Source organism: Cynocephalus volans, chromosome 13, assembly GCF_027409185.1.
Source record: "Cynocephalus volans isolate mCynVol1 chromosome 13, mCynVol1.pri, whole genome shotgun sequence".
Taxonomy (NCBI): domain Eukaryota; kingdom Metazoa; phylum Chordata; class Mammalia; order Dermoptera; family Cynocephalidae; genus Cynocephalus; species Cynocephalus volans.
The window spans coordinates 29713804-29737526 of NC_084472.1; the positions used below are offsets into that span (position 1 = coordinate 29713804).

Sequence of the window (23723 nt, forward strand, 5' to 3'; positions counted from 1 at the left end):
AGTGTTACCAGTTTTAATGTATTTCTGCTGTAAGGTGAGAGAGTTACTGGCAGTATCTAGTGGTTTTATTCTTATAGCAGGACTGAGAATGCCAGTGTTTTATTTGTGATTGTGCTGATTTTCCTGATCGTGATAAATAGTTTTGTAAAGTCATAGCTTTGTTCCTTGGTTTGTTCTTTATAAATTAAGCTTAGTGTTATCATTCCTCACAGTGAAACAGGGCTAAATAAGATATTTTCTTGCTAAACACTTTTGAAAAGTGAGTGACCCTACTAGGATTCTAAGGGGACGTTTTCTACCTCTGAATTCTGTTCATGTTCATTCATTTTTATGTTTCTCAAGACTTTATTTTGTTTCTGTTGGTGTACGTAATTCTGTACTGTAATTTTGGCAAATCATCCCACAGAAGCTGCTGCACTTTTTTCCTGTCCCACTGGTCCCACAAATGCACCCAGCTTTTGATTTGGGAGGAAGACTGTGTAATTAGTCTCTGTCAGTGGATTCATAGGAACCAGTAAATTATCTCAAACAAACAAACCTTAAAGATCCCTTGCAGAAATATTGTATTTCAGTAATAACCCAAAACCATTCATTTTATTAATGGCTATAGAAATCCCATGGGATGCTCTCTGCAGTCTGACTGAACACTTCTGCTCTTTTTCTAAAGAGTGTGTTTTCTGATAGGCCCCGTAAGACTGATGCTGCCTTAGTTACTGTCTGATCTGCAGCAGAGGTTGTGAATTTAATGTAAGAAGCACAGATGCTCCTCCTAGTAAAATGGCTTCAGACTGCTTTATAGACTGTTTTTTACCAACTTTTATTTGACTTGATATCCCTATCCTACAGCTTTTGAAAACCTCCCTCCCTACTTGTCAAATATCCCCCCCCACCACACACATATTGTTGTGCTAATGTTGTAAACCTTGGCAGGTCCTTGTGGTTGTGGTTAGAGAGAGGACAAAACAGAGATCCACAGCAATTTCTGGCTTTCTAGAATGGCTGGTGAATGGTTCACTCTTCTCTTTCAGGGAGAAGAAGGAGAATGTTATTGTGGTCATTCCTATTGTGGCATGAGCACTGATGGACTCTCTCTAAACATATATTGAGCTTCTACTATGTGCCTAGTTCTATTCTCGGCATTGCAGTTACAGCAGTAGAAAAAAAAAAACAAATCTCTCATGGAGCTTATGTTCTTTGAGAGACAGACAATAAGCAAGATAAATATGGAAAATTTACAGCTTATTCTGTGGTGACAAGTGATAGGGGCAAAATAAACAAGAGAGAAGAATGGGGGAGAGGAGATCATTTGAGAAAAGACCTAGGGTTGTGAGGTATTAAAGGGGAGAGAGTTTTAGGTAGAGGAAACAATTACAAAGGCCTTGAGGTAGGAGAGTGCCTGGAAAGTTCCAGAAACAGTAAGAGATCAATGTGGCCGGGAAGCCAGAGTGAATAGAGAGAGTATGATAAGATACAAAGGCAGATAAGTTATGGGGGCCAGATTATATAGTGCCTTAATACTGGATTTTTGTTTTGATTAAACCATTGTAGGGTTTTGTGCTAGAGAGAGAATGATTTCACTTAAATTTTAGCAGAATCACTAGGTACAAGAGAAATACAGGAACAAGGACAAAAATAGGGAGGCCAGTTCGAAAGCTATTGCCATAATCCAGAGAAGAGGTGATTTGAATGACAGGAGTAGCAGTGAATATGATGAAAAGAGATTGGAATCTGGATATATTTGTGGGTAGATCCAACAGGAGCTGCTGACATCAATGTGGATGTGGATTAAGAAAGGAGCAGGGGATGACTCCAAAGATTGTGTGAACAAGTAGAAGAATAGCATTGTCTTTAGCTTAGATGGAAGAATCAGCAAGAGCAGCAGTTTGGTGCAGGCGGCTTGTTTATGAGGAGCTCAGTTTTGGACATATGGAGGAGGAGGTTCCTTTGTAACATCCAGGCGGATATGTTAAGTAGTTGAACTTATCTGTCTGAAATTCATGAGAAAGATCTTGCTGGTGGTATACATTTGGAAGTGGTCAGTATATACATGGTATTTGAAGACATGAAGTGGGATGAGATCACTAAGGAACTGAAGGTAAATAGAAAAAAGGAGAGGCCCAAAGTCTCTGAGTTTGGGGGTACTTGGATTTTAAGAGGCTGGAGAGATTGTAGGAAACAGCAAATGAGACTGTGGATAAATGGAAGGAGAACATGTTTTCTGTCCTGGAAACCAAGTGAAGAAGGTGTTCCTGAGAATCAAGAGAACATTTTATTTAAAATAATAAATAAATATTAGATTAATTCTTATCTGATGGGATAGTTCCAGCTGAAAAGGAGAAGTGGATAATGTGGGAGGAGTGAGGTTTCTGCTGTCTTCTGCTTGATTAGAGGAGAGGGGATAGGACTGTTCATCAGACGAAGAGGTTGGTCTTAGCAAGGGGTGTAGACAGGTGCTCTAGAGGAAGCAGGAGGAAAAGTCAGGGCATTTTGGTAGCGAGCAAGGACTTGTGCAAGGGCTCGTGGAAGTGTGCTTCTTATTGCTTCATTTTCCTCCAGGAAGTAGCAAACAAGTTCGTCAGGGATGGTGAGGAATAAGGGAGGTAGTTTTATACATTTAAGAAGAAGGTAGAAAATGTTTGTCTAAGAAAATATGACAGCATTAAGGACACTCTTAAGGTTACTTATCCTGAATTTAACGTGAGACCAGCCAGCATTGTTGTACGTTTTTCTTTAGTCACGTTCAGGACCACTGTACGTGTGCAGAGGTACACAGTTCGAGTGCAGTAGAGTTGGGGCTTGGCCAAACGTGAATGATGAAGTAAGAGAGGGGCAAAGGAGCTGAGGGCAGATGAAACAGAGTAGTTGAGGTGAATGTGTGTAGAATTCAAGTGGAACGTGGAAGTGAGTGACGACACGGCTGTGTGAGGGACGTTGTGAAGGAGGCGTCTCATCGGGATGGAAGGATTGTTTGATTTGCTGTTGCAGAGGCGTAGGTGATGGGAACATGGAATGCGTGCAGTTGAGTTTAGGGTAATAGGATGGAATGCATGACTGAGAGGAGAGGAAGAAGGGGGCTAAGTTCAAGGCTGTCATGAATGATGAGGCACTGTGCACTCTTCAGAGTGGCCTGGCGGGGGGCCATCAGTGGCTGAAATACAGCACTCCTCCATTTGCTCAGGCTGGTGCCACGGGCTGGGGATGCCTGGAGGAAAGGGTGCTTTTTCTTATCTGCACAAAGATGATGTATAGGTTGGTGGTGGCCCTGGCATAAGATATTAGAGAATCATCTGCATGGATATTCAAACAGACAATTATGATAGAACTAACATTGACAAGGTGTGACATTCAGGAGCTACAGTCTTCAGAAAATGAAGCAGGGTAACCCAGGGGTTGGCAGAGAAGTGTAGTAAGGAGGAGTAGTTGTTAGTATAGTCTGATGACATGAGATACAGTGCTGGAGGCATCTGAGGAACAGGGAGGGAAGATGGTCTGGAAGGAACAGTGACTAGAATATAGGTCAGCTCTCGCATTCCCAGGCCCAGTGGTACAAGATGTGCCGGAAAGCAAACAGTGACCACCTGAGAGCATTCCAGGGGAAGCAATGTCCATAGGAGAGGGCCAGCTTTTATAGATCAAGATGTGAAGGGAGTTTTCAGAGAAAAGATGGAGGTTGCAGGAGGCTTTGCTAATGACTAATCCTAAATTCCAGAGGAACAGAGGGAAGATATTAGTAGTTGGGAGAGGGTGGGAGATAGAGTGAGAATACTCAGCCAGTAATTAAACCAAAGCAAACTCCCCTAATTTGAAATGGGAATAGGTACTTCACAAAATAACACATTCCCACACATACCCAACTAATGTGACCAAAATTAGATTTCCTGGCTCTCCTTTGAAGTTGCATTAGGGAAATTGCTTTGGGGAATTACTGAATAAATAGTAAATAGCTTATTTCCTTGAGTATTCCTTGACTTGCCCACTTTTGCATCTTATTGCAAACCACAATTGCTTCTTGTAGGATAAACATATTTCCTATCCATGCAAGTACCGTATACCTCTGTGTATAGCCCATTAATCTAGTCTCAGGATACATTTTGAAACCTAGATTTTGAAAATCTATTGAGTGCTTACAATGTTACAATGTCCAGCTTTTGTAAACTGTTTGCACGTATTATTGTTTAATCTTCACAAGATCCCTGTGAGGTAGGCAGTATCTATAGGCTCTATTATTTTATTTATTTCTACCAGTGAGGAAACAAACAGGTTAAAAGTCTTATCCAAATTGCAAGGCCGGGCTCTAACCACTGTAATACTCTGCGTGGAACCACAGGGAGCACTTTTTAGCCAGTGGTCATGGATGCAGTTTGCTTTTTCAATATTAATACAAATCCATTCTGATTATAACTTGAGACTTGGGCTAAGAGGAAACCCTGATTTACCCAAATGAAGGAGTGGGATACTGGCATAATTTCATACAGATCAGTAATAATTTCAAGTAACTGAACTGCTTTAGGTGATTTCCTTGCTTGCTGTGTTTCTAATACATATTTGAACCAGAAGTTAAGATGGATATACTTTCCACACTTCTTACAGCTGTAAAAATACACTTTGAAAATCTGATCAGAGAGAGAAGGTGGGGAACATGTGTGATTGTGTGTGTGAGGGAGCCGTGGGGGGAAGGGGGAAGAAAAATAGGGAGGGAGACGGGAGGGGCCCACCATCTGTTTTTCTATTTTTATTCCCCTCCCCTTCTCCTGTTCCTCCTTTGGGATGAAAGAGTAGGAAGTATTGAGGTGAATAATAACCTTCAATTGGTAAGATACCCTTGATGCAATTGAAAGAATAAGCCTCTGCCACCATAGAATTATTTCAAATTAATAAAGATTAACTGACATTTGCTGCACCATTGGGTGGTGGGGGGGGGGGTAAGCAGAGAAATATTTGAGAAGAAAGCATTTTGCAAAAATCGATAAGAAAGGAATCTTAGCAGCTTGATTTCAGTCATTAACCCTTGAGTCTTGAGGTAGAGTTAAGACAATGATAGTAATGCTTTAGTCCTCTTCTTGGAGTCAATTAATTGGTCAGGGAAACAGATTCTTTTAAAATGAAAGATGCTTTGCCAAGATATTTTGTTTTAGAGTTTTGTTGAAATATTTTACAATGTGGGAAATTGGTATATTATTGATTGTAGAATTTACAAGACAGAAAGAATTATGGTTATGCATATATTTCTTTGACTTCTGAACAGTTTCTCAAGTTAATAAGAATTAGACTTATAGATGTGAGAAAGTAAACTGTTCAAATTTTACAAGCTGAGCTCTAGAGATCGAAGAGTAATTTAGGCAAATCACTTGATATATCTGTGTTGACAATCCATGACCATTTATGCCTATATAAGTATAGATCTATGTCACCCAAAGAAAATATTATGAATTTTATGGTCTCTTTTAGTCAGAGATTTATGGGTATGTTTGTGTCTGAGTTGTTTTCTGAACATAATACATTGGTATATCATGAGTTTCCTCACACATATTAAGTTGACTTACAATGTGTGGCTGGTCTGCAGAACCCATACATATTTTATATGAAATAATACCATCAGTAGACAGTCTTTAACCTCTTCATCCTCTATTTATAAATTGTTATTCACAAGAAAAAAATGAGTTTCTCTTTTTGTGGCCCTAATATATTTCATGTTTAAAATCAACAGCAACCATCCTACTTGTTTTTTAAAATGAGGAAACCAGAGAATGTACAATTTTCATCTGCAGAGATCAAAAAAGGTTCTGCTTGCTATTAACCCTAATGGCTTTCAGGGAGGAAGCAGCACCCTAGCAAGGGAATTAGTATTTTCAAAGTCTCTGTTTAGGAAAAAAAGAGAGAGAGAACATGTATCCTGTGTTTTAGACCTTAGATCACAGGGTAAATAATGATTCCAGCATTTGAAGAATGTTATATGGTCCTTTTTCATTACTCTTTATGGCCAGTTTTATAAGTGGGTTTCTGATTGTGTGATTCTTGGCAGAGTTGTGTTAACTTAATGAAACATTATTCAGCTCACTCTTTGTTTTCATTGGCTCAGAGGCCACAGTTTGAGGGATCTTTTATCAAAAGTGAAAAGTACTGTAAGGTGGCCTGAAGTGTATGGATAGGGTCTCGATTGAGACGTCAGTTATATACAGAGCTTCGTGGAGAAAGGAGTGTATTAACAACGATGTAGTCACCCTAAGGGAGTAGTCACACTGACAGTTTTTTGGACAATTTTATACAGGGTAGGGGAAGGAAAATGAAGGCTACAGTGGAGTTGTGAAGAGAATGTTCTGAGTGACTTTTGAAGATGTTGCCTGCCTACCTGGTGTCTCTTTCCTCATGGTATTCCTGGTCTTGCTTGAAACCTTGCTAGCGGTGTTTCAGTAGCTTGCCTGTGAATGCTCGTGTGTGATTTTACATAGGATGGTGTGTGTCTCTGCATCTTTGTGTTGAGGAGGGTGGGGGTATCGGCAAGTGCTGATAGGCTTCAGACAGTTCATCGCGGAAGATGAGACAGCATGATTCATTTTTACCTGGCAGCCATTCCTAAGAAACTTACAGGTGAGGGAAAGAAATTCCTTATGTCTGTACCAGGTCCCCTGATTTTCTTGGGTTAAGCTAATTTGTCTTTCATCCAACATCTCTTTTAGTCAACAACCTTGTTAGCTCGTGGAGACACCTGCTCTACATTGGTGGCCTAGAGAAACTTAAGTATGTGAAAACTATGTCGTTTTAGCTATACATGGAGGAAAATACAGAGGAAAAAGAATACTCTTCATAGTAAGAAATGACCATTGGCAGGATATAAAACTTCATCTGCCCACTCTTTCTCATTCTCTCTTCTTTCATCCCAGCCCACAGATTTCACAGTTCATGAGAAATGAACTTCCAAAGCTCATACAGCCCAGAATCCTCTCTCATGCCAGCATTTTACTTAAACTAGTCAATTCAATTAGACGTTATTCTAATAGCAGATATCTAGAGGGATAGAAATCTCAGTCTAATTTATATTTGTCTCTCTGTGTTTTCATAAGCTATATAGTGAAAAATATTTTGTGCTTTAATTAAACTAATTTTCTCCTTTTCCTTTTGTGATGATAGAGAACAGCTGGTCATCATCTAGATCCATCCCCTTCATCTTCTCCAAATGACTTATCCCAACTCTTTCAAATATATAGATGCTATTTTCCATTTCCTTTATCCACTAGGGACCTCTTTTTTTTACATACTCATATTTCCCCATGAACTGTGAACTTTATTATTGTGTGAATGGATTTTGGTCAGTTTTAACAGCTCAGAGTCAAAGGGAAAAAAGTTTTTTTTTTTTTTAAGTGCAGATGAAGTAACCCATTTAAGTGTATTTCCCCTCTTGTATTATGAGCGAAATATTTCATAATATAGAGATAACGATTGGAATGAGAGTATGATCTCATAATCAAAATAAACTCCTTCTCAAATAAAAATAGAATTAAAGGTATTCCCCCAGTTATTCATCTTAACTAGCCAATTTTCTGTTTGATTTATTTATTTTTTGTTGTAACTCACCCAGGCTTTTTAAAAAATTACTTTTTCATTGATGCCAGATAATTCATTCTTTCTTTTGTTTTTAAAGTGACAGTGTGTAATGATTTCTCTAACAGTTAGCCACACGGATACCTTACCTAACTCCTCTTTATTGTACACTCGAGTTGATATTTTATATGTTGAAGTACAAAGTAGTTAGTAATGACACCTATGAGTGAAACACATACCCTTGACCTATGCCAACCTTTTGCTGATATCCTTCCTGTCCACTTCTTTCTATTTCCCATTTTGTAAGTCGACTGCTTTATTTCTGTGCAGTTGTTTCAAAAACCGATGCAGTGTGGACGATCACAGGTGTTGTGCCACTGTGAAAGAATAGTCTCTAATGTTTTTTCGCCCCACATAAGCAGCGTATAGTGTTATTACTCTCGCCATTCAGAGAGAGAAATATTTATTGGTTCTATTGTAGGAGGGGGTTAGATGTTGATGCTGGTACCTGTAAGGTATGCTTTTCCTACTAAATATATTTATTTTGGGTTTGAATTTCCTTTTTTCTCATCTGTGTTTGAAGGGGTATTTTTGTGGATATCCAGAGATATTAGTATAATTAAGTTGGCCTGGCTGATAAATTGAGTACTTGTAGGAGCAATTCCTATAGTTATGTCTTCAGTGTGTAAAAAATGTTCTTCCTAGTTACCCAGGAAGCTTCAGTGTCCTGTCCAGTGCAAACCAAAGTGTTTATGATGATTTGTGAACATTGTAGTGAAGTTGTGACAGTTGAGCGTCATTTGCAGTATATGATATCAGCCACCAGTATTATTAAGGTGTCTGGTATGATTGCATCTTGCAGGAGCATGTTCTTACTGATATTATTGCTGATATAATTATCATGTGACTGACCATTACTCTTGGTATATATTGCTCTTTTTTCTGAAAACCTTTTCTGAATAAGAAAGGGGTTTAATTGGGATAATGAAGTAGGTTATAAAATATAGTAAAATTTTCAGTTATATAAAGTTTTTTTTTATTCATAGATGCTATTGTTCTAAATATCATCAAGAGCATCAGTACTTGCAATGTTTAGACTCCTTCTCCTTTGCAGTTTTTCCCTAAGAAACTTTCTTCTGTTATTTTATTGCTAGCGGTGCTCTATTTAATTGCTGGCTTTTCTTGGCATCTCATATCCTTTGAATGTTTTCTTTTAATGCAACAAGGAAAATTGCTTACATCTAAATACCTATACCTATCTTGGGACAGGGAATAACTTTAGAGAAGGCAGCTCTCCTTAGGCTGGATTGAAAAAGGGTTAAGAAATTATCTTTTCTCTAAAAGAAATGAAGTCCAGGAAAGATTTAATTGGGGTCAAATGGGTTTCCCTGTTCTTCAAGTCTTTTTTTTTTTTTTTTTTTACAATTTTTGGCATTTATTTTGTTGCTGAATATATCTAGAATATCTGATATATACAATTTCAGATGTAAGTACTGTACATAAAACACATTATAATCTAAATTCTTTTGATTATTTTCCATCTGGGGATACTTTTTAATTATCTGTTATTGATCTTTTAAAAACAAAATTTAGTTATCACTGCTAAGTTTTTATAAGCATAGTTTTTCTCAGGTGGAATTAATGATTCTATGCCACCGTTGTTTGAAAAAAACATTTTTAAAAACCTTGTAGCCTCAAAATCAGGTCTTGGGTATTATTCACTGTTTTTCCCCCTGCAGTTTAGAAGGTGCTGCCATGAAGAAGAGTGCTCAATAAAAGTTGTACAATTGAATGAATGATTAATAAATAAGTAAGCTTCCTCTGAGACCCAAGCCTCTTGAAAATCTTACTGAATTCTAACAGTGTGCCCCAATGTTATCCCTAATATAATATGTATTCTCTGATTAACATTTTTTATTTATAAAGACTTTATTAAGCCTATCATGTATGGAAAATAGTCGTGATATGAGAGCATATGATATGATTGTTCAGAAAATTGAAAGGGAACATTTGGAGGGAGAACTGATGGAAATGAAATTGGTCAAAGGGAGCTCCCCTCCTTGCCTTTATTAGACCTTTCAACATGAGTTCCCTCATAACCTCTTATTTATTGGGTGGCGCAGTGCAACAGTTAGCAAATAATAGCACAAAAATATGTGCTGCAGTGACTATATAATGTCTAGATCCTGGTCTGTGTTGTGTTTCTGTGCCCACACAGCTCCTGCCATTTTATGTAAGCATTCTTATTTCTAATTTTGACTTTTAAATTTTATTTATTTTTATTTCTCTATGCAAAACCACAAAACTGTGACTTTCCTCTTAAAATAACACAATGAGTAAGAATGGCAGAGGGAAATATGTCTATATTTAGTGGCAGGTCATGCGACTTCTCACTGACTTGCATAGGAAGCTCTGTAGTTTGGCTTTCATATTTTCCCTAATTGAATTTGAGATAATTTTTAAGAATTTTTTTAAGCAGGTTTTTGATTTTAAAAAAGTTTAATTTTTATGTAGACTTTTTCATATTAAAAACTAGCTTTGCTGACCTTCTCTTCCATGAATTCTTGTTCACGACAGTAACTGAAAGTTAACTTCAAAAGTAGATACTTTAGTTAAATTTAACGCAAATCAAATTTGGAAATTTAGTTTAACAAACATTTATAGATCTACTGCTCTGTGCCCATCTTTGCACATAAGTAAGCCCCTGAATTTCTGAGCCTGTGGCTGCTGAGGTAGACTCAAGCAACAGTATTGCAGGGACTGCCATAAATTCACATACTAAGTTTCAAGGAGGCATGGGGAGGGAGGAGCAAGTCTGCTCTGGGACTGGAAAGTCAGGGAAGTTTTTGGAGAAGTTACTCAGAGTTTGTGCCAAGATGAGTTTGCCAGGCAGAGTGATGGGGAAGGGTATTTGGAGGAGGGACAGTCAGAGCAAGTGCAACAAACACAGCAAGTAGATGTGGTCAGGAAACACAGAAGTGTCTCAGATGGTTGGATCAGTGGTGTGGGTGGGGTCGGGGAAGGTGGCTGAGATGTGAGACTAGAAATAGAGGCAGATCAAGTTTGTGTTGTGATTTCTCCCTCCTTTGTATCTTGGGTTAAAGGTCAGAGTTAGAATTGTAGGTGTCCTCTTTTACACCTGTCAGCAGATTAGTAATTAGCTTAGGAGGAAATGCCACTCCTGTCCCCTCTCCAGCACTTAACTTTAAAGCTAGTCCAATAGCATTTCAAGTTGAATGTGAATGAAAAAGGAGAGAGAGAGGGAGACAACTTGGAGACACTGAGAAAAAGAGACTGAAATCCACATTTATGCTGGAACACAATCACCAGTTTCTCTGGCCTTCAAGGCTGTCTCGTGGTTACCTATAATCTTCCACCTCTCTTTATTCCCAGACCTTCTAAATAAAGTATTTTCAGCCAAGAGATCTGTTGTTGTTGTTGGATTTTGTTTGTTTTGATGGCTGGCTGGTACAGGGATCTGAACCTTTAGCTTGGTGTTATAACACTGCATTCTAAGCAACGGAGCTAACCGGTCAGCTGCCGTAAATAGAGTATTTTAATGGAGGGGTTTGGGAGTGTAAGAGTAGAGGTAGATGAGAGGCAAATTAAAACCAATAGATTAGCTTTTAACTATGTTTTTGGCTTGCCTAATTTTGGTAGGCAAGCAAAATGTAGACAGAAATAGTATTTCTGTACCTTTTAAAAAAATGTTGAATGACAAAAGTTCCAGGGAGAACTGGTCTTCTCGTTTTTGTTTCTTCATCTTCAGTTTGTCCACCTATGAAAAGGGCAGCTGTCTTATGAGGTTTCGTGGTACAAAATCCTAGTATTAGTTTTGTGATCATGCCAGTGCACAGTTAGAAAAAATAGCTTCCATTCTGTCCTGAATGCCAAGAAGATATCACTTTCTAAGCTGCATGTCAGTGTTTGATATTTATTGGATAGAACATCTGTCCTAATTCTTCAGTTTCCTGGCTCCTGTTGTAATTTTACATACGGGGGATTTCCCCTGATCCTGTCTTTAACATTAATTTCTCTTTGGCTGTATTTCAGAGGCCAACCTCAGACCCTTAGATAAATATTCAGGCAACTGTTTAAAATGAGCCCTTCATTATTTATTTATTATATCTATTATTAAGAAAGCTGCAAGAATAAGTAAAAGTGAAAACCTTGAGTTTTGTCAGAATATGAGTCTGCCTAAACCTGCACAATCCAACTGCCCAGTGAATGAGTGTTTTTAGATTCAGTCTTCTTCATGTCATATTCATGGCAAAAGAATGAATAAAGCAACCCATATGCCCATGTTAAGGTCTGTATTGGTTAGTACTTAAAAAATATATATATATATATTTGGGCACACTACTTGGACCCTGTGGATGAAGTACATGTTTGCCCCACCCATTTTTTTCTTTCTTGATTTTTTTTTTTCCTTAAAAATAAGTTTGTTTTTAACCCAAGGGAGTGATCACTTATACATTTTATTTTCTATTACATTTTACTTGAAGGGTCAATAATTATTTTATCAGAAGTAAATAATTAGGGAAAAGTAGTTTGACTCAGAGAAATAAGTGTCAGTTTCAAGTTCCAGAAAGAGGGATCAAGGATGGAAATGACTGCCTACTACAGGAACATTCACGATGCTTCACTTGGATGTAGAATGGAGAATAGGATAAAAGAGTCGGGGAAAGGAAAAGGAATCATTGTGAGAACAAACTTCATAGTATTCCTTAATACTGTTTCAACTCCATTGTCCTACCTTCCCTCTGAAGTTCTGGGCTCTAAATTAAACAGAATTTTTCGTTTGGAAACAACATATGTAAATGTTTGTGACTCCCTGTCTACACAGTGAAATAACAGACTTAGACCAGAATATAGAGCATGTATGCTGATGTCAAAATAGGTATCCCAATATCCAGTGGTGTCCTAGGTAACAGAGGAACAGCAAATGGTGAGCTAGGTGGCTGTTAGCCTCAGGAAGGACAGCTGATTGTGAACTGCCAGGAGAAAACAAGAGGGAAGCAAAGGTTCTAACTGCATGTGCCCTGAGTCAGATTTGTTGTTATTGTACCTGCTGTGTTGAAGTTTGAAAGGCTATGAACGAAAGCATTTCCTAAGCAAATTGGTAGTAAATTTGAATTTAGATGTCCAGTTGCAGAACCATTATCATATTTTCCATAAATTCCCTAAAATCCATGGACTGCATTTAGTTTTCCTCATTTACTAGGCAATTGTTAAGTTTTAAATTTTCTGGGAGCAAGTGCTACTAAGAATGTGAAAGTAATAAAACATGTTTGCTAATGAATACTTTACTTTTGGCTGGACTTATCCATTTGTCATTTGTTCATTTGGGATCATATATCCTTTCTGCCACTTTTCTGTCACCTCCCCAGTTTGTCATACTTTATAGAGACTTCAGAAAATTGAAAAGGCCATCTGTGTAATTAGTGTACAGTATAGATTTATCTTTAGTCTATAAATTGATGGTTATTTCTAATATTTCCTGGTAAGTAAGTTTTGGGACAGTGTTACAAATTAATCTGTTGATCATTGCAAGGAGAGAAGCCCAGGAAGCTTTGTCTATGCAAGCAGTTTATAAACTGTTCCTTAACTAGAGCATGTAGACTGTCTTAAGGAAAAATGTTATATTGTATCAAGTAGAAAAAAACCGCCTGATCTTTAATTCAGGGACTTCTGTCACTATATCTGTCCACAAATCTTTCTGCTACTTCAACCAAAGTATTTCCTCGGCCCATCACTATCACCCACAATTCTCAATATTTTCATGAGTGAATGACTAATTCATCCCCCCCACCCTTATTAACTTTCTTTTACAGAATCTCCAACATCATGTTACAATTTAGTTCTTTGGACATGGAATTTTCTGCATCAGTTTTTGACTTTTGAGGCCAAATATTTTAAGCATAAAACCCATGGGCTGGCCTTGGCCACAGCTCTGCTGTTTCATTGACTGTGTGACATGGGCAAGTTATTTAGCCTTTCTTAGCTCTAATTTTTTCTCTCCAATAAAGAGATTAATCCCTGTTCATCTTGCAAGAAAGCTGCAAAGATTAAATGCGATCATGTATGTGAAAGTACCTGGCATTAATAACTAACTTTTGTTTTTCCAAACTTGTTCATTTGACTTCCTGATTACTTTCTGTATTAAAACAAAACTTTCCCCAAATTCTCTCTCATACCCATGTGTTCATTTCTAGAAAAGGTAGACATGAATCTTTCAAAAGCAACTTGAGTGTGTGCAGCACTGTGCATGTATGTATGCTTCCATATTTGACTGATATTTACTTCTGCACTTTCCTTTTAAACCTAAGTCAGAATCATTCCAAGTTACCATTACTTGGAATTTTTTCTTGTATTAACATTAACCCTGCTGCCCTTAAGTCATGTTTTGAGCTTTTACAATGTGTTCTCAAGTTTCTTCTGTTTAACTTTCTCATGCCTTCTGCCTGTAACATATGCCTCCATTTTACTGCTAATTATAGTCCTTCTTCACATTGATTTTCCAAATAACTCCTTGTCCCCTGTTGTACACAGAAAAGGGCCTGCATTTGTGCTCCTACCAGAGCCACTTCAGTGTTGAAGCTAGTCTCTTGGTTTGAGAAAGACTGAAGGAAGCGTTCTAGCTCCACCTTGGCTTTCACAGAGCAGGAAGTCTCTGTGGGCTCCTTTGTCACCCATGTCAGTGAGATATTGCTTCTCCTGAAGAGCAGTTTTATAGAAGAAATGTCTTTGATCGGATAGGCAACAGGAAAGTCTGACTCTGGTAAAAGGGCAGAATATATTGTAATCTACAGAGAGCACCATTTCTTGAAAATAGTAGTCTTCAGCTGACAGCAAACATCTTGTATTTCATTTTTCTTCTCTGTGCCATGTGACTTGGCCCATAGGAGAAGATAAACATGTCCCGGTAGGTCATAGATTCTACAGAGGGAGCTGTTAAATAGAGAAATCATAATACCTGTGAGACTGGGTAGATTTAAAACAATTACATAATTTAGATTGTTTCTTCAGAATACTATGCATTGCCCAATCTCCATATTCAGATTTAGATAGTATCTACTGATTCCCAACTCTTGAGGCAGATCTTGTGCTATTTTTTATGTTCATACAATAACTCTATGACATAGAAATTATCCTCAATTAGTGGGTAAGGAAACGAAGGTTTAAGAGAGGTTAAATGGAGCTGTGGCCACACAGTTATTAAATGGTCTCTTCAAATCTAGATACTCTTCTTTTTACTGTGCTATTTTGATTTATTTTCGGTATCCATTTACAATTGGAGAAAAGCTCCAAGTGAGTAATTACAGTGGATATAAAAAAAGGAATTCAAATTAGTAATATCGTTCTCTCTCTCCATTTCTAGTCTGTGCGAAGCAGGTAACTGATGAAGCATCTTCCACTCGAGATTCAAGCCTGACGAACACAGCAGTGCAAAGCAAGCTAGTGTCTTCCTTTCAGCAACACACCAAAAAGGCTCTTAAACAGGTAAGATAGCCGGTGTCTGTGCTCTGCCCTTTGGTTTTGCCTGCTTAAGGTAATGGGTGTTTTGCTAATCAAGTAAAATAACCAAGAACCTAGCAATCAGAGAGCAATAGAGATATCCTGCATTCAACCACTTTCAATAATATTCAGTGCAATAATTTTAATCTGTGCTAAAAACTAGGAGAGGCTTAGCTGAGAACTTTGATGTAAAATTAAAGAGGGAACATGCATTTGGAAACATAAAAATTTGTTTTAAGTTTTTTTTGTGTGTGATTTATAGTAAACCTACTGAGTTCATAAATGCATTTCGTATTTTGAAGATAATCTCTATTTATGGTCTCATTGTGTTTATCTGACAGTCAGTGTAAAAAAATTATTACGCAATACTGAGATGCAGTAAGTTAAAAATAAGAAAAATAGTAAGCATGGCTTACTTGTATCTGGAATTTTGATCACTGAGTGGTGCTGAATGGCAGTTAACTGCAGTATTGTCCCAGTGACATTACATAAGCAGTCTTGATCCATGTGGCCTTTGACTGAGATGGTGGTGGGAGATAATGGTTAAAAGGTTGTGCTCTGGGGCCGAGCCCGTGGCGCACTTGGTAGAGTGCTGCGCTGGCATTGCGGCGACGCTCCCGCCGCGGGTTCGGATCCTATATAGGACTGGCCGGTGCACTCACTGGCTGAGTGCCGGTCACGAAAAAACGACAAAAAAAAAAAAAAAAAAAAAAAAAAAAAAAAAAAAAAGGTTGTGCTCTGGGCTCTGACATACCTTGGTCTGAATCCTTGCTACTCACCATGTGACTCTGGACAAACTTACCTCTCCACTGAATCTCAAATTTCTTCTCTAGAAAATGTGGAAAATAATAGTACCTTGCAGGAGGGATTGGTCTGATAATTAACTGAAATGATACACTGAAGGCACGTGGTACAGTGAGTGTCTGATCCATAATAATAAACGTTAGCTACTGCTGCCATACCTGCAAATACTGAATTGTGCAGAGAAGAAAAGGAGGAGATGCTGTGGTTAGATGGGGCCATTGCATGGTGGTAATACTAATAATTGGTGTTAGTAAGCGGAAGGCTCACATAGTTAACCCTGAAATCGTGGTTTTCCCTTGCTTAACTGCTTTCCTCTTGCGTGTTTCATTTCGATCCTTCTGTAACAACCACCATCCAACCACCCTCTGATGACCTTCAGCAGGTCTGGGAATAGAGGTATCATCCTAGCTGTATATTTATAACCAAAAAAAAAAAAAAAAGAGAGAGAAACTGTTTCCTAAAATAAAGTTAATTTTAAAAAGTCCCACCAATCTCTAAAGCTTCTTAATATTCACATCCAATCTCCAGACTTAGAATGTCTCTACCTACCTTCTCCTCTACGTCAAACAAGGAAATGTAGGAAAGAAGCTTAACATTTTTGTACTGAATTATATTACTTTTCTATTCCATATTAATCATTAATATTGCAGCATTTCCATTCATTGGTATTGTATTTAAGGTAATAACAGTATTTCATCTTGCACAGGTTAAATAATCTTTTTGGGAATCTTGCCATTAGTTATTGCTTTTGTGAAATGGTTTAGATGCCAGAGAACAAAACTGAAATCAGTGTTGAGATGCATAGAATGGATTTAGGTGGGGAAGCCTGGGCAAAGGCTTATTTAGGTGGAAAATAGGATGCAGATAAGAAAATACAAACTGATATAAAACAAAAGATACAAAACTGGGCACGTGTAGCTGTGGCATTTAAGAAACACAAATGGGATCTAAATGAGACCCATACTTCTGGAGTGCAGCAATTTGGAAAATGTGTACACTGTGAAATCATCTTTCTGTGTATGGATGGAAAGATAAAGATTCAAGTATCTGTATTGTTATGACTTATTATTTTTAATTTTCTTCATTTTGGTTTTTTATAATCCAAACATTTTTTACAATTACTGAATGTTACACAACTTTGAGTTAGCATTTTTGTTTGTTTTTTGTTTTTCTGTTTTATTGTAATGCACATGTTCACGGGAATTGTCACTTGTTTTAAGAACCCTGTCCTGTAAGCGTCTTAATGTCCTGAAATAGTTATTTATTCATTTCTTAAGACTTTTCTATTTTATAACAAAGTAGCAAATCAGTTACCAAGAGAATATGGCTCAATATATAGCAGATATGCTAATGTTTGATTAATAATCAAATTCATATTGGATGTACATTTAGAAGAAAAGCTGTTCTTGCAGAATTTTGCCCAGTTTCCCTGTAATTGCTGAATTTCTTAAGACAGCATTTCAAAAATTGACTGAGCATGCGGCATTTTAAGTTGTAGCAATCTCAGCAAATCTGCAGCTTTCTTTTATTTTGGGTAGTTGAATGGCTATGACCAAGTAGAATTCTTTATAAGTGTATTACACACCCACATATTAATATATCTCCATATGTATCTTCATATATATGTGTTCTGTGTTTTGTATGTATGCATACACATATAATCATATGAACCTAGATCCATCTAAATAACAGTAATAGTTACATTAGCTGCTATTCACATTTTCTGAATTCTAGACACTATGTTCTTCATTTTACGTGTACATTTTAAATTTTGTGTATCATTTAATCCTCATACAAATTCTTTGAAGTATGTACTTATATCTCCATTTTTCAAATGAAGAAATTAAAGCCTAGAGAAGTTAGAAAACTTGCCCAAGATCACCCAGCAAGTAAATCTTGGAGATGACATCTGAATCCAGACTCATAGTTTCAGATTCTACCCTCTTAACTAATTCTGCCTTTCAGCATATGGTTTGTAATAGGATAGATCAATTTTTGACACTATCCAAGGAAATTTACATACTTGAGTTTTTGAATAGCGTAAGGAAAGCAATGTAGCATAGTCATTAAGAAAATCATTAAGAAACTCACACTGCTTATGTTCAGTACCCGCACATGTTAACAGCATGTACTCAAATGCATTAGCCATTATTATTATATTAGAAATATATTGCAATTCAGAAGGCTTTAGTAGTGCAGCTCTACACTGACCAGTGTAGATTCTTAGAAGTAGGTGGGAAAAAACAAACAAAAATCCTAAAAACCTGATAGTTTTATAATCATAAGTGTAGTGAAAGCAATAATTTAAAACACACTCCCTTGCCAAATAAGCCAGACATAATTTCCTAAATCTGAATTCCCCACTCTCCGTGCTGCCCGAAGCATGTTGCTATAGTGAGGGGGCTGGGTGACTTCACAGCACACTTGATTGCAGTGCAATTTAGGCTGGACAGTATGGAAGCTATAATGCCCCTTGATTATTGACAGAATATTTTCGTTGCTCCCAAATATTTGGGTCCCTTTAACTTTCTAATCAGCAAAATGTTAGCTAACATCATATGTTGGGCATAATTGCATGAATAGTATATTGTTATTTCAGGAGTTTTTTATTTTCTGAATAAGCATATTCAGAAGCCTCTGGAGAGCAGCAGATTGCTGCTGATTATTACCGTGTTCCCTATCTTTTTTTGCCTTGGTATTTTAGTTGTCGTGATCCTAAAAGGTGTGAAATGATTAGATTTTGAATTTTAAAGAGGGATAATTAAGAAAGATTAAATTTTGGGAAGAGTTTTAAACCGCAGAATAAAATGAGAGACGAGAGAAAGATGAGTTCTGTTGGGACAAGTAGCGTGGTGGTGAGTATAACCTTTCAGTGTTGTTTCTGTTGGTTTGTTTGACTTCCATTATTTATTTAGGGTGGCAGAATTTATTCACAAAGTTGCAGATCATTTTCCATCTTGATATTGCAAAGCAGATATATTCCTGGTATTTTGCGTTAGCTTTATATGTTTGACCAGTAGTGTAAAATTCCAAAGGTTATGAGGCATCATAGCAGTTTCTGAACACAGGAATTGACATGTAGCATACTAGCAACAATGCAGTTTGTGGGTGCCTGGCTCAGCCAGCTGTTTCCTATGTATGCATTTCTAATTATTTAACTTTTAGCATTCCAGCACGTGAAACTTTTCAGATTTCCAGATTTTCTGGGCTTATTGCATTTCGTGCTTTCTTAAGTTACAGTGTTGGTGGTCTTCCTCTATTAAAATCAAGCAAGGATTACTTGTTGAAAATTCCAAGTTAACACTAAAACTTCTGATTTTAAGTTTTATTTTATTTTTCCGTTGAAGTAGAAATAAGAATCATTCCATATTTTTAGAATTAACTGATAAGCTTTTGGTCTAAAAAATGAAATGTTTATCTAAAGGTTTGTCCTCTATGTTTACAATAAAATACTGCAGTATATCTCTAGAGAAAAGCATGCTCAGTCAGCATCTTTTGATTTTTTTCCTTTTCACTTAAAGTCAGAGTTAAATTGATGTGAGTGTGATATGATCTTTACTTTTCCTGGAGTAGTTTACTTCAGTTATGTTTGTTTCCTTAAAAAAAGTGTTTATTTCCAGATTTAAGCCTGTAAATTTATCTCACATTGAACAGTACCTGACGGTATTAAACTTGGTCAATCTAATTATATCCTTTAAATATCATAGATATTGAAATTTTACTCTGTGTATTTTGGACGGTAGGACATGATACATGCGACCAGCTTGAAGGAACATTCCTTCACAGTAGGCTGCATTTACATTTGCCATCTGCTTGTTTATTTAGGTTCTGATATTGTTTCTTTCTGGATTTGGAATGGCAGGATTTAAAGTTGTTCATAAGATAGTGCATTAGTGTTCGAAAGTACAGCTAAGTCTTGACACACTTGATGGTGCCTTGCTGATGTCATCCCCACAAAATGAATCTAGACTAAAATAGTAAGACTGATGATAAGATATCAATGTCAAAATAAAACCACATTATAGAGTAATCAACAGGGCCACCACTAGCTATTTAAGATTTTGGTATAGAATAGAAAAAGCTGCCCCCTCCCAAGTTGTCACAAGAAAAAAAGAAAATCCCCTCTTTTGGAGTACCCTTGTCCGGGGCATACCCTCCACAACTATCTAAAGTGGCCCTCCTAATCTAGTTTCTGTATCTTGTACATGGATTTATATTTCCTAGGCTGTGGAATGCTTATATTTTGATAATTATAAGTTGAATTGCAGATAACTTATATTATATTTTGTTTCTTTGGACTTTTAGCAAAAGCTGAGGACAATGTGATGCAAGTATACCCTGTTTTGAACAGAAGTGCTAACACAACCCCAAAGGACTTACTAAGAGGAAACCAGATAGTCCATTGATTATTCATGTGTGTGTATACCAGGGTACTTCCAAAAATTCATGGAAAGATTGTATTATTTTTTAATTCTATTTTTCCATGAACTTTTTGAAAGTGTGTGTGTGTGTGTGTGTGTGTGTGTGTGTGTGTGTACACGTGTGTACGAAGAATTTTGAGGCCTGGAGAATTCTGAAATCAAGGGCTGACCATAATGGCTGGAAAGAGAAAAAGAATCACTCTGTACTTAGTACAGTGGCACAAGGATTGCCAAGTGTACTTGGGGCCTGAGTAGGTGTTGTACAGTTAGCCAGACTTGGGGAATTTGTAAAGACCTTGCCCAGGCAGGCTGTCTACTTAGGTGAGAGGAGCCCAACTATGTAGATCCTACGCTGAGAAGAGTCCAAGAAGTCAGCCACAGGGTGCATGGTGCATGTAACTACAAAGACCTCGGAAGTATGCACTAATACAGGCCATAAAAATGTAGCAGGTGGCCTTCTGTCTCCCAGAAGGTTGTGATGCCATGACAGTGACAACACTGGTTAAGATAACTTTTGCCTTACTCTTCTCACTTTTCATTCTCAGTCCTAATCATGGGGAACCCAGGAAAAAAAAAAAGGGAGATGGAGGAAGGGTAAAATCAGGAATCCCTTCTTCAGTGAAGTTTCTGACGTGAGGCATAGGCTGGCTTGGGGAGAGCAGAAGGGAATCTTTATATTTGACCTCATGTTTTCAAACCTAAAAACGAGACTGCGCAGATATTCAAAGATGACCCAAGAATCTATGCATTCTGCATAAATTATTGTCCAAAAATCAGAAAGGGAAATTGGTCAGAGCATGTATAAATACAATGTCAGAAGAATAGTTATTTATTGATCCATGCCAATTTCTACTTTTTAAATAAGTCAGTTATATATTTTAAAGAGAGATAAATGAGGGTTTTTCTGTTTTTAATAAACTTGTTCCTGAGGGTTTTTTCTTTGACTCAGTAAATATTTACTGAGCACCTGATATATTCCAGATACTCTTCTGGGCACTCAGGAGACGTCAGTGAATGAAACAGACAAAAATTCCTTTCTTTCATAGAGCTTACCTTCTAGGATGGGAAGGGAGGAGATAATGATATTACTCAGTATACTAGAAGTCCATGGGGAAAAAGAATGAAGCAGAGTGGATGGTGGGGATGGAGAATACAACAGAAAAAGTAGGACATGAGCAAAGACTTGAAGTGCATGAGATGAGCCATTGAGGTGTCTGAGGGAAGAGTGTATCAGGCAGAGAGAAGAGCAAACACAGAGGGCAGAAGTGTGCCTGGAGTGGTTCGGGAGGGAACAGCTCAAATCATGAGAATTATTAAGACACTTGTCTAAGGTGTTGCATGCAATGCATTTCATGCAGTAGAGCCTTATAAATGTAAGCTGAATAAATGAGTAAGGGCCAGCAGCAGTTATTTGTTGGAAGACACCCTATGCTTCCTCTTTGCTGTGCCTCTTTCACGTCTTCAGTGTTGAAGTGCTGGGGTGGTAACCTGAGGCTGCGGGGGAAAGCACTGGGGGCTAGGGCTGCCTTTGCATTGAACACAAGCCCCACTTCCTTATAAAGCCTTGGCACTTATTTTGGGGAAGTTTTTTTGCCGTCTTTGTAAACTTCCTATTCTTTTTTTCCAGCCATACTAGCTTTCTTTTTATTTTTTGAACCACCAAATGTCCGTTTTGCTAGGTGTCTTCATACTGCTTCCTTCACTGAGTAGGGGCTCCCCAATTGTCACACAGCTGGCTGCTTCATGTCATTTAGGTCTCATCCCCTTTGTCACCCACAGAGGGAGGTCTTTCCTGTCCTCCCAATCTAGATTGGACCCCACTGCCCCAGTTACTCTACCTCATCTTCCTGGCATTAGTTTCTTAGGACTTGTATGTGTGCGAAATTGTAATGTTTATTTTGTCTTTCCTTGTCAGTCCTTCACTAAAATGTAAAATAATTAAACCAAAATTTTGTCATGTTCACTGCTGTGGATCAGCAGAGCTCAACTGTAGTGCAATGGAATTAAGTCCTCAGAAAATGCAATTCGTTGCAGAGTGGACAAATTATATAAATGTAAAAAGTAACATTTATTATTTACTGTCTGCTGTAAACTGTGCTAACATACTGTTCTACAGATTTCCTATTTAAAGCATCTTGCCAACACCGTTGTCTCTGTTTTACGGGAACAGTTACCCAAGTAATTTACCCAGAATTACACAGCCAATTAGTCAGACTGTTCTCTGACTTTACAGTCTTGTAACCATTGTACAACACAGCCATTAAGACAGCTCTGCAGCAGCCCCAGTTCCTCTGCAGTTCAGCACATTAGAAGAGTGGGGTTTTAATCCCTTTATTGAGCAGTGATCAGACTCCTTTATTTGGATTGTGGGTGAGAGAGGGCAAGGGAATGATGTTTAGCAGATATCAAAGTCTGGTGTCTTAGGCTGAACTTAACCCACAGCCATCTTTGGTTGGTTTGGCACAGTGTTTAAAAACAGGAATACTCACCTAAAAATCTAGATTTGATGCTTCTCTTGAGTAGCAGCTGCCCCCTGCAGTGGGTCTGTGTGCTCCTGCTCACTTCAGTTGCCCTCTGTCCTTGTCTTACTCCCAGCTGCCTGGCACAAAAGGCATTTCACGTCATTCAGAGGATTATGAGGACAAGACATGTAGCATCATGTTTGAGTAACTGATGCACATACAGTTGCAGAAATAGAGTTATATAACCAGAACCAAGAAAAATGCAGAGCTAGCTCTCTTTACTATTGCAGGATGCGTGCCCTCCTACAAGAGACCAGGAATCACTATACAGCTTGCCTCATAGACAGGAGAAGTGCCAGAGTTCTCTTGTTTAGGGGCAGCCCAAACTATCCCATTCATCCCATTGAATCAACATTGTTTTTTTCTCCCACCATTGACATTCTGATCTGCTTGGAGAGAGTTCCCAGGATCCAGAGTCAAATAGATCCTACTTTCTGGGATGTGAATTGGAATCGTCAAGGCAGCCACAGATTCAGGCTAAAATGACTGTGGATCTAGTATATGAAATCACGATGCCTCTCTTACCATTCTGATAACTGGACTCTGATACGCCTGAATTTGCCTAGCATCTTGTTGCTTTACTACTGTGACTGGCATTACAGCAAACAGAGACTTCCCAATTTTTGCTTATCTGCCCCTAGAACTGTTATTTGGGAACAAATATGATGCTTGTTTTTCAGAGGTAAACTAAAAAGTACGTATATATTTAACACACTTAAAACAATTTTTTTTCTTATATGGTGGGCATTTAGTTTTGGTTACCTACAGGCACATAGTTTTATGTGTCAGTATATTTAAAAATATTGTATAAAGAAGTATTATTCAAATTTTCTGAGTAGGAAATAATATTCTGAAAATAATTATTCAAATGGACTCAATATTGGTAAGCATTTCTTTGTCCTTTGCCTTGACTCCAACT

The 23723-nt window shown here is 37.7% G+C and overlaps 1 protein-coding gene across 1 annotated transcript in view; it reads left to right on the top strand.

Annotated features, from left to right (window-relative positions):
- Positions 1-23723, top strand: part of ASXL3 (ASXL transcriptional regulator 3) — a 148898-nt gene that overhangs the window by 36192 nt on the left and 88983 nt on the right. The window contains exon 4 of the mRNA XM_063076442.1: positions 14921-15042. Within this exon, the coding sequence (XP_062932512.1) occupies positions 14921-15042 (122 nt within the window). The remainder of the gene's footprint in view (positions 1-14920; positions 15043-23723) is intronic.